Source organism: Tiliqua scincoides, chromosome 2, assembly GCF_035046505.1.
Source record: "Tiliqua scincoides isolate rTilSci1 chromosome 2, rTilSci1.hap2, whole genome shotgun sequence".
In the NCBI taxonomy this organism is placed as follows: Eukaryota; Metazoa; Chordata; class Lepidosauria; order Squamata; family Scincidae; genus Tiliqua; species Tiliqua scincoides.
In genome coordinates, this window is record NC_089822.1 from 231068718 (window position 1) to 231081274 (window position 12557).

At 45.9% G+C, this 12557-nt stretch overlaps 1 protein-coding gene across 1 annotated transcript in view; it reads left to right on the forward strand.

Moving 5' to 3' along the window:
- Positions 1-6990: 6990 nt before the first annotated feature.
- Positions 6991-12557, forward strand: part of SUMF1 (sulfatase modifying factor 1) — an 83052-nt gene continuing 77485 nt past the window's right edge. The window contains exon 1 of the mRNA XM_066614923.1: positions 6991-7248. Coding sequence (XP_066471020.1) covers positions 6991-7248 — 258 coding nt within the window. The remainder of the gene's footprint in view (positions 7249-12557) is intronic.

Genomic DNA, 12557 nt, shown 5'->3' on the forward strand with positions numbered 1-12557 from the left:
AATGGAATAATGGCAGAAAAAGGCAGGTCATGCTCCAGAATGCCTTGCAAGGACCAGCAAGGCAGGAAGGGAGGTAGCTAGTTGGTAGCTATATTATGTGATATGGAAAACCAAACACACTCCCAAGTCTTTCTAAAATCTTTGAAATATAGAAAATCGATTGCAGAAAATTAGCATCATTGTATTTAGGCTCACACTAGAATGGATCAAAATGAACTTCTGCAGCAGCTGTAACCCCACAGCTGGGTCTCTGAGCTTCTATACACTTCTTCATGGTTATGGGATCCACAAGACAAACAGTAGCAGACCAGTTTCCTCCCAGATTTGACACTGTGTTAAGGAGAGTCATGGATGCTTCCTGGGCCTGGTGTGTATGGCTTGCAGCAGCAATTAACACTGCATGAACATGACTGTGCCCCAGCATTATGCGCTGGCAGCAAGTTCAGGTGAGATAGGAAACATGTCAGGTCCCAGGAACTTTCTGGGCCCCCTCCTTTGGCTCCTGGGCCCCCTTTCTGACCCTGGGCCCAGGTACAAATTACCCCCTTTACCTCCCTCTCCTAGGCCCTGCCTCAGGGACCACACAAGACAACAGGAGACCTGCATCCTGGTGCACTCCCTCACATCTGGCATTTCCCAGTTTCCCAGTGTGGTGTATTCCCAGAAGTCTACATAGTACAGATGCTGGAAGAAAGATGAGCTGCTTGTCGTTCTTTTTATTTCAAACGGGGAAACGATGGTCCAATCATTATTACAAAATACAAGGGACTTGAGCACAGCCTGATCCCAAAAACAGCATGAGATGCTTGGCTTTCTAATTCAATTTGAGCTCATTTGTTTTTCTTTTGCTCTCTTGCTTTCCAAAGTTCGTCACCAAGCTGAAGGAAAAGCAGAGAAATGGAAATTGTGCTTATGAAAATCTTCAGTGCTTAACTACTTGGAAACTTCTAAGGCTGGAGAAGGAACTCTGTTAGTGTTCCTTTCCAAATTCTACAGGCAACACAACATTCCTACGCATTTCATTTCTTCAGGCTGTTTATTTTTGCTTCAAAGGACAACATAAATATTCTTCACAAAGCAAGACGACATGCAAATTGCTGAACTATAAAAATGAATTAATGAAGTTTTTCTTTTTTCTTTTTAGAGTTGCATTCTAAAAAGGCCAGGGCAGGAGGTCTGGTCTAGAGGGTAGAGCCTCCGTTAGCCCGAAGATAACTTCAGAAGGTCGCCAGTTTGAGGATACCGGCAGCTCCCTGAACGGCTGAGAATGGCGAGACCTTGAAGCAGCTGACAAGCCAAGCTGAGTGATGCCACCTGCTCTTGGTTTGAGCAAGAAACATCTTGGCTGCCCTCCATGTGAGATGGAGCTGCTTGTCAGCCTGTGTAGAACTGGGGGCCAGAAGTGAGACCAAACCAGGAAGATCCACTCTGAAATGTGGTTGGTTCTTGAAAGAGAGAACCTCTATGATTCTAAAAATCTCCTTGAGGGATTTAGAAATGCCTGCCTAAGGTTGCCTTGAATAAAGTTAGAGGAGTAATCCGATGACCAGAAAGGCGGTATATAAATACTGAGTTGTTGTTATTATTATTATTATTATTCTCAATATCTGGCTGCCTGCCTGTTGACCCTACCTCCTTCAACATCTTCCATCTTCACTGTCACCTTCCAGGATCTTAAACATCTTATTTGGAAATAAGCTCCACTGAAATAAATGGGACAACTTTTAAGTACTATAAGGTATTTAGCGCTTCTCAGTTATGATCAATGTGCAACCTAGCTTAGATTAAATCAAGAAGCTGATTACATATAGAAACTGTTTGCTTGTGTCTCTCATTTTGCTTCATGTGTACACTCTGAGAAAAAACTGCTGCCAAGTTAATGGAGGAAGCAAGTGAACAAAGCCAAGTTAGGCTTACTGATCACTCCTGCCCTGCATCATTCTGACTCAATGATGACATCTTCCCTTAGCATCAAATAAGAGGTAGAACAAAGCCCCTCTTCAGTGCTCTGACTTATCAAGGGAAGGAAGCCAGCTAAATTGAAAGTGATATTCAAGACCAGGGGTGCCCAAACCCCAGTCCTAGGGCCACATGTGGCCCTTGAGGTCTCTCAATGTTGCCCTCAGGGAGCCCCCAGTCTCCATTGAGCCTCTGGCCCTCCAGAGATTTGTTGGAGCCCGTACTGGCCTGACACAACTGCTGTCAATGTGAGGGCAACTGTTTGACCTCTCACGTGAGCTGTGGGATGAGGGCTTCCTCCACAGCTTGCTGTTTCACATATGTGATACAGTAGCAGCAGCAAAGGAAAGGCCAGCCTTGCTTTGTGCAAGGCCTTTTATAGGCCTTGAGTGATTGCAAGACCTTCATTCATTCATAGAAGTTCATCTTTAATATATTCATTTATGTAAACTTATGTAAATTTATTCAAATTTGAAATGTAAATTAATTCTTTCTTTCCCCGCCGCCCCCCCCCCCACACAGTGTCAGAGAGATGATGTGGCCCTCCTGCCAAAAACTTTGGACACCCCTGTTCAAAACTGTCTTACACTCCTTTGGGGCTACTTAGCTCTTCTCTCAGAATCAATGCAAAACTCATGTAACTGCACATAGCATAGTCTGAGAGCTTACATAGCAGTGATATTTTTACCTTTTTCATCTGAGGGTTCTGAGAAGGCGCTAAAATTGTGAAGAACACTCATCAGTTTTTGGACAATTAACAAGGCACACAGTGCTGCTGGCTGGAGTCTCACATCCCCCAATGGCCTTACTAATATATGACCCTTTCCCAAATTCCCACAGCACACCTGCAGACCATTTGCAGCACATCAGTGTGCCATGGTGCACTTGTTGAAAATTGCTGCTGTGTAGGACATCTTTTCTTTTTTGTTCTCAGGCTGCAACAAAAGGTCTAAAACTGTAGGCTCCACCACTTGAACTAATAGTCCTGCTTTCTTAACTGTGCTTAAAATCAGCAAAAATGAAATTGACATTTGGATTCATTCAGCTCATAATAAGAAGGATACATGAAGTCCCAAAAATACTTACTGGGAAGTAAGTCTCACTGATTCAGGGCGCAATCCAAACCTTGATTCAGGAGGTGGGGAGGAGGCATTCCGGGGCAGGAGGAGGGTAGGTCAGTGGGTAAACAGGTGGGAAGCAGGAGGCAGGGCCAGGGTTCCACAGTTATGCAAGATCCTAGCCCCAATCCCAGGCAGTGTGGAGCAGCTCCAGGCTGTTCTGTTCTGCTTGGATCTGTGCCACCTCATCAGATGGCACAAATCTGAGTAAACCCATTAGGAACACTGCAGCTCTGCCCACAGTAAGGGGAATGTTTTCCCCTTGCCTCAGACCAAACCTCAGTCCGCTTCAAACTTGCACTGGGTACAGGGCAGGCCAACTAGCTTGCCTGTTCCCACTCAAGTTAGGATTGCGCTGCCTGGGCAGGGTGAACAGATACAATGGAGGACAGAGTACCTATTCCTTTAACCACTGTATAGAAGAGGGAATTTGAGCAGGTGAAGCTTTTTAAACCCCTTCATGTTGAGCTGCACCTGCCCAAATTTCCTCTTCTATACAATGGTTAAAGGGATAGGCACTGTCCTCCATTGTATCTGGTCACCCTGTGCCCAACTTTCCAGCGCCAGTGCAGCCACAATGCAGCCCTGAGGTAAAGTAACAAACATTCCCTCACCTTAAGGAGGCCTCTGGACTGGTGTCTCCCACCAGAGAATGCAGCATGTGCCCTGTTGGCACAGCTGCATCAGTGCTGGAAAGTGGGATAGGATTGGGCCCTGAACCCAGCTGCATGAAAATCAGTATGAGTTTTGCTATTGATTGCAACCAGAGGATTTCAGCCTCCATGAACCAGAGGTGTAGCCAGGTCATTTGATACCCAGGGCCCTACATTTTTGACACACATGCCCCCATATGACAAAATTATTTTCAGTAATAGTCATGGCAATGAAATGAATAATAATAATGGCCAGAAAATAAATGCAGTGAACATTTACCCATTGGCTCTTGAAACAATCAGTCTCATTGGTCAGTTTTTAGTTAAGAAAATAAACTTTTTGTTACATTAGCCCAGTGGTATTCAAACTGGGGCGTTGTGACGCCCTGGCCTGAGGGTCCTGGTCCCTTTCCCCTTAAGGGGCAGGAGCAGCCAGGAGGCAGGGAGGAGGCAGCGGCATGATCCCCAGGATTGTGCCACTCAGGGGGGCTGCAGGGGCTTGGTGCACTAGCCCCAGCCCCCTGGGGGTGCGGGGAGCCCTGCGCGACCTTCGGCAGGGCTCCCCGGGTCAGGGAAGGTGACAGTGGAGTGATCGTGCCCCGCTCCGCTAAACCGGAAGCAGTGCACTATCGCCCCACTTCCCCTTTTGACCAGGCTGCAGGGACTGGGGTGCACTGGGGCGATCGGCGATCACCCCACTCTCACTTTCCCTGACCTGGGGAGCCCTACAGGCGCTCGTGCCCAGCTCCCCGCATGCAGGGACAGCTGCTGCAGAGACTGAAGGGTGCACCCCAGTCCCTGTAGCCCGGTCAAATGGGAACGTGGAGCGATCACGCACCGCTTCTGGTTTAGAGGAGCGGGGCGCGATTGCTCCTCTGTCACCTTCCCTGACCTGGGAAGCCCTGCCGAAGGCCGTGCAGGGCTCCCCGCACCCCCAGGGGGCTGCATGGGGCTTGGGCAAGTGCACCAAGCCCCCTGAAGCCCCCTGAGCGGCACAATTCTGGGGATCACGCCACTGTCTCTCTCCCCCCCCCCGCCCCCGCAAAGCCTTACTGTGGGATTCAAACTCCCTGTGAGTTTGAAAACCCACAGCATTAGCCTGTTGTATTTCATTTTCTGGTTAATTGGCTACAAAAGTTGATAGAACAAAGATAATTCAGCCCAGGTGGTACTATTACATTCTTCATGAAATTATGTATCAAATGGCATACTGTATAACATAATGGTATTATTCATACAAACCAAAGTTTTGAAAATTTTGGCCATTAGTGATGTCACCCCCCCTAAGGGTGTCACCCAGGGCATCTTGCCCCCACTAGCTATGCCACTGATAGCAACAGACATTGGATTGCAGCCTCATTTGAATACATTTGAGAAATATATGTAGGATTATGCTGTAAGACACTTCTTAGTTTGTGAGCCATCTGGCTGAAAATGCATTTCTTTTTTAACATGGTGCACTGAAATTAAAACAAAACTACCAATCATATTGCCAACTTTCCTAAAAACAACAACAGAGCAGAATTTTTCATTCCATTGTTTTTTGCAAGTGTCAAGAAACTTGCCCAATTTATCTTGTTCATGTCTATGCATGCAATTCAATTTAACTTGTGTTAATCATGTTTATATAGCAGCATATTTCAATACGGGGCAAGATGCCCATGTTGACTTTCTGTCTGTTATCATGCAGCTGTTAAAGAGTCAGAAGCCTCTGAGAAGGGTCATAGCTCAGTGGAAGAACACATGATTTGCATCCATAAAGGCCAAAGTTCAACAGTCAACATCTTCAGTTACAGAATCTCAGCTGATAGGCACTGTGAGTCTCACTAGGTAGCCCAATAGTCTAGCTCAGTGATTATCAACTTTTTTCATGCCATGACCCAAATAAATAAATAAATAAATAGGACCCACCATCAACCCCACCACCCCTTACTTGGACTCTATCCGCCCACCCCACCCACATCATCGCTCTTGTAATTCCCTCCCAGCACTGTTCACTGTAACCAAGTATTCTTATTAGAGAGAATAGAGTTACCATGAAAGTTACCACTACTGAAAGCTATTTTAGCCCAATTTCTAAGAATCCAAGCAGGACTGGAACACAGTCATCTCCCTTTTCCCCCTGGAGGTGCTTTAGTCCAGTGGTCTTCAGCCTTTTTCATTCCTGTAAGTTGCTGCAACCCCCCAACTGAGGTGTCCCAACCCCAAGGTTAAAGAACCCTGGTCTAGCTAGCATGTTAAAAGGCAGCTACTTAGGAAATTGGGTCCATTCATCAAGCATCCTGTTTCCCACGGTGGCCTATCAGCTGCCTCTGGGAAGCTCAGAAACAGGAGGAAAAGACACACTTCTCTCCCACCATTGCTCCTCTGCAACTAGTACTCAGAGGTATACTGCTGCTATACCTGCAGGGAACACATGGCTGTCATTACTAGTAGCCACTGATGGACCTGTTCTCCATGAATGTGTCCAATTCCCCCTTTAAAGCTATCCAAACTAGTAGCCACGACCAAATCTTGGAGTAATGAATTCCAGACTAATAATGTGCTTAATTCTACCTAAAAACATTGTTGCTGGATGCAGGCCCAGGGCCATCTAGTCCAGTTTTCTATACCTCACAGTGACCCACCAGATGCCTTAGAGAGCACTCCAGACAGAACAATACCTGTACCTTGTTGCCACTCCCTTGCATCTGGCCTTCACAAATAGGCTGCATCTACTCATCATGGTTTGTAAATGTATTTAACATTGTGAAAAAGAGGAAACAACTTTTTAATTTTTTAACTAACTGTATAATTTCTTTCCCAAGAGACAAATGTTGTAGCCTATCTTTCAAAGAAAAGTCCATACAAGTAAGTATTCTGGGCACTTTAAGAAAGATGAGGCCAAACTGCAGTGGGTACAGAGGAGAGCAACGAGGATGATCAGAGGGAGAACACGCCCTATGAGGAAAGGTTGAAGGAACTTGGTATGTTCAGCCTGGAGAAGAGAAGGCTGAGAGGAGATATGATAGCACTGAAAGGGCTGTCCTATGGAAGAAGGGATAAATTTGTTCTCAGCTGCCTCTGAAAGTAGAACTCAGTCCAATGGACTTACTCCCAGGAAAGTGTGGCTGGGCTTGGGCTGCCAGTCCCCAGCCCGCTCCCTGCTGTTACTGTTGCAAGCGCGCATGCAGGAAACAAGTGATGCTGCGCCGCTCAGTCTTGCTCAGTGGCTCTGGCTGCAAGCCCGGGTGGGTCAGCTGACTGCTCGCGCACTGAACATGGCTGCGCCCAGCCACGGCCTGCTCTTGGTGCTCTCCATCAGCTGCGCTCTGCGGCTGGGCTTGGGGGTGCGCCTGGAGACCAGAGGCGGGGATGCGGACTCCGGAGCAGGCGGCCGAGGGGCTTGTGGCTGCGGCGGCAACAGGGCTGCAGGCGAGGAGGAGGCTGCCGCGCGTAAATACTCCCCGGAAGCCAATGCTTCCCAGCAGCCGGGCGCTGGAGGGGCCAGCGCGCAGTCGAGCCACGAGGGCAGGCAGGTAGGTAAGCAGGGCGATCGCTTGGGGTGGGGCCCTTGGCCGGGGGTGCCTGCCTGGCAGTACCGCAGGCGTGGGCCAGTAATAACACCTATGTTCACTCAGAAGCCCCTCTCACTTGAACGACAGCCCAGTCTTATCCACACTTACCTGGAAGTAAGCCCCATTGACTATAATGGGACTTGCTTCAGAGTAGACATGCATAGGATTGGGCTGTGAGTCTTTTCTTCCAGGGCTACTGCACTATGATATACTATGCTATGCTATACTTGAAAGTGCTGCATGAACATAAGAACAGCCCTGCTGGGTCAGGCCCAGGTCCTATCTAGTTCAGTGTCCAGTATCTCAGAGTGGCCCACCAGATGCCACTGATTTTAGAAATGGGTTATGTCAGAATGCCAGATGCAAGGGAGGGCACCAGGATGAGGTCTCTTGTTATCTGGTGTGCTCCCTGGGGCATTTGGTGGGCAGCTGTGAGATACAGGAAGCTGGACTAGATAGGCCTATGGCCTGATCCAGTGGGGCTGTTCTTATGTACTTATGTCTCGGGAGCACACAATGCCACAAATGAGTTGCATCTGGATGCCACTCCCCTACATCTGGCATTCTATTTACCCTCACACACCCCAGTGAAGGCACCAGACTGCACTTGTGTTTAACTTGGTCCACTTTATTAAACACAAGTGTTCAATTTTTAAGCATGGAACCTACTGAACACACCTTCCCCACCTTGCCTTACTGAACAAGTATGATTGTTTATCTAAGCAATGTTAGGTGTGAGCAGCAAGTCTACCTGTGCCATTCCAGCGGTCTCTGTAGCCTTAATCTAACAGTCTGGTCAGCAGTAACTACAGCTCTCTGCAGAGAGTCTTTAAAATTGCAAAAGAAATTTCTAGCTATTACTCATTTATAGTGGGATTATCCCAGCGATCTTCAACCTTTTTAATCTCATGGCACACTGACAAGGCACTAAAATTGTCAAGGCACACCATTCTGCCAGTGGGGGACTCGCATCCCCATTGGCCCTACTAATAAATGATCTTCCCCCAAATTCCTGTGGCACACCTGTAGAAAATGTAGAAAATGGCTGGATTATCCAAAAGGTCTTTCCCACTAACTATTAATTAGTTCCTACTAACTATATTAGAAATATAATTTCCTACTATATGAGTTGATCAAAATATACATTTCAACATTCAGTGAGTTTTTTTTGTGGTAACAGTGTTCACGTTTTCATGATAATAAATAGCAATGCCTAGAGTGACCAGATGTCATAAGAGGACAAGGCACCCCAAAATGTAGGACAGCCAAGAAAAATGTAGAACATGACAAAATAAAAGCTAAAAACACTCATATATTGATTTCATGTGGTTAATTAAACACTATATTACTTATTATCAAATTTAAAACTATATTACATATAATTTGTTAATTGCTATGAAGACTATGAACTGCCTGCAGGAGCTTCCTATGTCACAGGAGAAAGGGGGAGCATTTAAGTTCTTTCCCAGAACAGAGGCTAAAAAAGAGGACTTGGAAAATAGATGACATCTGGTCACCCTGGCAATGCTCTTCTGGGCTATTTTCTCTCCTTTAAAAGAGAAAGATCTTGAGTGTGTGCTGTCTGGCACTGCAGTGTACATATCATGGTTGCATTCTTTTCCTCACCACTGCTCTTCTGCATACTGCTGCTGTACCTGAAAGGAACACATGGCCACCATGACTGGTAGCCACCGATAGACCTGTTCTTCATTAATTTGTCCAATTTCGCCACTGAAGCCATCTAACCGACCTTGAGGATCATGTGGATGTTAGTAAAACAGTAATAATATAGGATCTGTACTGCCCTTCCTGAGTGTGCAACACTTCATACACTTCATATGCATTTTCTTGATATAGTTCTTACAACCTTGTAAGGTAAATGCAGTAAGGACGCAATCCTAACCCCTTATGTCAGTGCTTTCCAGCACTGGCATAGCGGTGCCAATGGGACATGTGCTGCATCCTGCAGTTGGGTGTCACTCATGGAGGCCTCCTCAAAGTAAGGGAATGATTATGCCCTTACTTCAGAGCTGCATTGCCATTATGTCAGTGCTGGAAAGCACTGACATAAGGCAGTGGTTCTCAAACTCTCTGGGAGAGTTTGAGAGCCACTAAGTTCTTGTGTGGGCAGGAGGGGGGAGGCAGCAGAGGCGGAAGAAGGTAGCCTCTGCTGCCTCCTCTCTGCTTCTAGGCTGCCCCTGCCCCTTAAGGGGCCAGGGCCCGCAGTCTGGGGCATCATGACACCCCAGTTTGAAAAGCCCTTACATAAGGGGTTAGGATTGTGCCCTAAATCTTTTGTTATCTAGTGGTGGTTTGTTCCACTGAACTTTGATCTCAAAGGTCTGGCAGAATAATAACTGTTGCAGATTGCCAAGTACTGTGTGAGAAAGTCTGTTCTCTGGGATTGGAATCCTTGTTTTGCCAATTTTTAACAGGGTGGCTAGCATCCAGCAAGTGGAACTGGACACCTGGTGATGTTACTTAAATCAGATATCTTTGGTGGTCCTTGGCCAGGGGTGTAAATCCTTAAGCTTGTTGGTCAAGATGGAGTTTGAAATATTGACATAACTAAAATTGGTGATAGCACCTAAGGGATCAAGACTGCTGTTGCTCCAAGGACTAGTTCACACTATATTTGTTAAGAAAGAGTTTTTGCACTTATATTCTCATTAAGAGCTTCTTTGCTAAGCTTTCATCACCACAGTGCATGCAGTCTGTCATTAGATGGGAGAGAGCGAGCCTGCAGTTAGTTCTGTCCTGCCCTCTCAGGACTTTTGTCTATCACAAAAGACCTTCCTGTCTTCGAGCTTCTGAGCATCAGCACGTCAAGGCATACCTTCCATCCTACAGCTGATTTGTCTATGGCCCAAATCCTAACCAACTTTCCAGCACTGTCATAGCCGTGCCAATGGGTTGTGTGCTGGATCCTGCAATTGGGTGGCACTCATGGAGGCATCCTCAAAGTAAGGAAATGTTTCCTTACCTCGGAGCTGCATTGCCCTTACGTCAGTGCTGGAAAGTGTGTTAGAATTGCACCTTCTGTCATACATGTTTTGAGGATTTTTAGGGGACTGTTACAGTATGTTTTGCTGTAACATTCTTACAAATACTGGAAGCGGATAGTGAGCTAGGCTCTAGCTCAGTGGTTCCCAAAGTGGTGGGTCATGACCCACCAGCCAGGGAAGCCCTGTTTCTGTCCCCTTAAGGGACAGGGAGGAGTGAAGGCAGTGATGCGATTGATGGGATCACACTGTTCCTGGAAAATAAGGGGGAGGGTTTTCAACTTACCATTAGCAGCACTGGGCTCCTAGGGATGTGTGGGTTGCCCAAGGCTTGGAATATCTAAAAATAGTGATCATGACCCATTTTTGGTTTCGTAATCACAAACCGGAAGTGAGTCATGATAGCTATTTTTAGACATTCCAAGCCTTGGAGAGTACTGCAGAGGCATCTGTGGGCACCCCACACTCCCCAGGAGTCCAGCACTGCTAATGGTAAGTTGAGAAAAGTTCCCGGCAGCAGCGTGATCCTGACGATCGCATCACTGCCTTTGCCCTTCCCCCACAATGACTTACCCCTGTTCCCAAACTGTACTTATGTACAGTCTTTAAATTCTTAAAAGCCTTTCAAAAAGAGTAGGGTATAAGTACCTATATAGCACTTCATGTATGTGAGCGGTTTTGCAACTACACAAAGAGATGGATTAGAGAAGACCTCTTAAATGTAAGAGCAATTCATCAGCATACCTTATGCAACAAAATGGCATACCTTGCTTGAAGGTTTTCAAGAACAGGTTGAAGGTACTTTTATATACAGGCTATCCTGGCTGTTATCCATTGCATCACTTCAGTACAACTAGATGAAAACATCAGTACACTAGTAGATTTTTCACTAGAAAATCAGTATAACTAATGTGATGTGATTTGCTGGCTTAAAATGCATTGGGGACAAGGTGTGATTTCTGCAGTCTTCTTCCTTGCATCAGTAGGCCCCATACCATATTTCACACTGTTCCCACAATCCTATTTGCAATTCTCTGAATCTTCCTTTCAGGAGGTTCTGGGAATGCAGGATGGAAAAATTGATAGGAAAAACTTCTGTCTGAGAGTGGAATACCCCTAACAGTTCTCTAGATGTGTGTAATGTAAAATCCATCTCTTCCTCTCTGTCCCCTCAGAGAAAATATCTTCATCTCTCACCTTGACTACTGGAACCTTCTCCTCCTCCTCACCTCCATCCAGCATTCTGTCACCAAAATAATTTGCTACTCCTGTCCAATTGCATCACACCCTTCCTTAAATTCTTGCCTGGGTTTCTTGTCTGCTCCCAGATCCACCACAAGCTCCGGTCCTTACCAAGCTCTCCTTGGCCTCACCTGTTCTTTCTGTTTTGCACTCCTGTCTTGCTCTATTCCTGTGTTCCTGCTCATAACTTCTCTTCACCAGCTCTACCAGCTGAACTGCCCAAAGTTTCATGTTCTTTCAAAGGCCTCTCTCTGCCCCTTATTACCGAATGTCTCTCCTTGATCACCTGCAGGATGCCCCTGCCTCTTCAAATCCTCCCTCAAGACCCATCTTTTCCATGTAGCCTTTGGTAGTATCCGCTCTACCTTACTGCAGCTTAGCCTATGTACAGAAATAATTGTAAAATAATTAGCAAGAAATAATTGTGTCTTCCCCATTTGTCAGGCATGATTTTCTCTCCTCTGCCTGGGTTGCCTCACATGCTTATTTTAGATTGTAAGGCATTCAGGGCAAGGCTCTGTCTTCTATTGTGTTGTAAAATACCGTGCACAAGGAGATGGTGCTATATGAATCAATAAATAATTTGCAAATTATATTCAGGAATGTTGGTGTTTGATTCTACCTCAAGTGTTATGTCAGTGTTCAGACTTTGTTTTATAGTGGCACTTTTCAGTTGTAACCAGAATAAAGTGGCTCAATCTGCAAATTATTTGGACTAGGTGTTCCATTTGGCTATATATATATATATATATATATATATATATATATATATATATATATATATATATATTTCTGAGTGAACAAACATGCTCAATTCTTGCACAGGCTCAGGAGAACGAGAATGCATATGATATGAGCAAAGCCAAACACTTCCTTTGGTCTGCTGTTGGAACAGCTTTCATTCTGGCAAGACTTTGAAGCAGAATGGCGGGCCGTGTTGGGTGAAGTGATGTCATGTGCATGCCTGCCAAAGCCTTCTGCTGAATGGAAATTGGATCTATGGAGTTAGCAGTTGATTGATCTGAG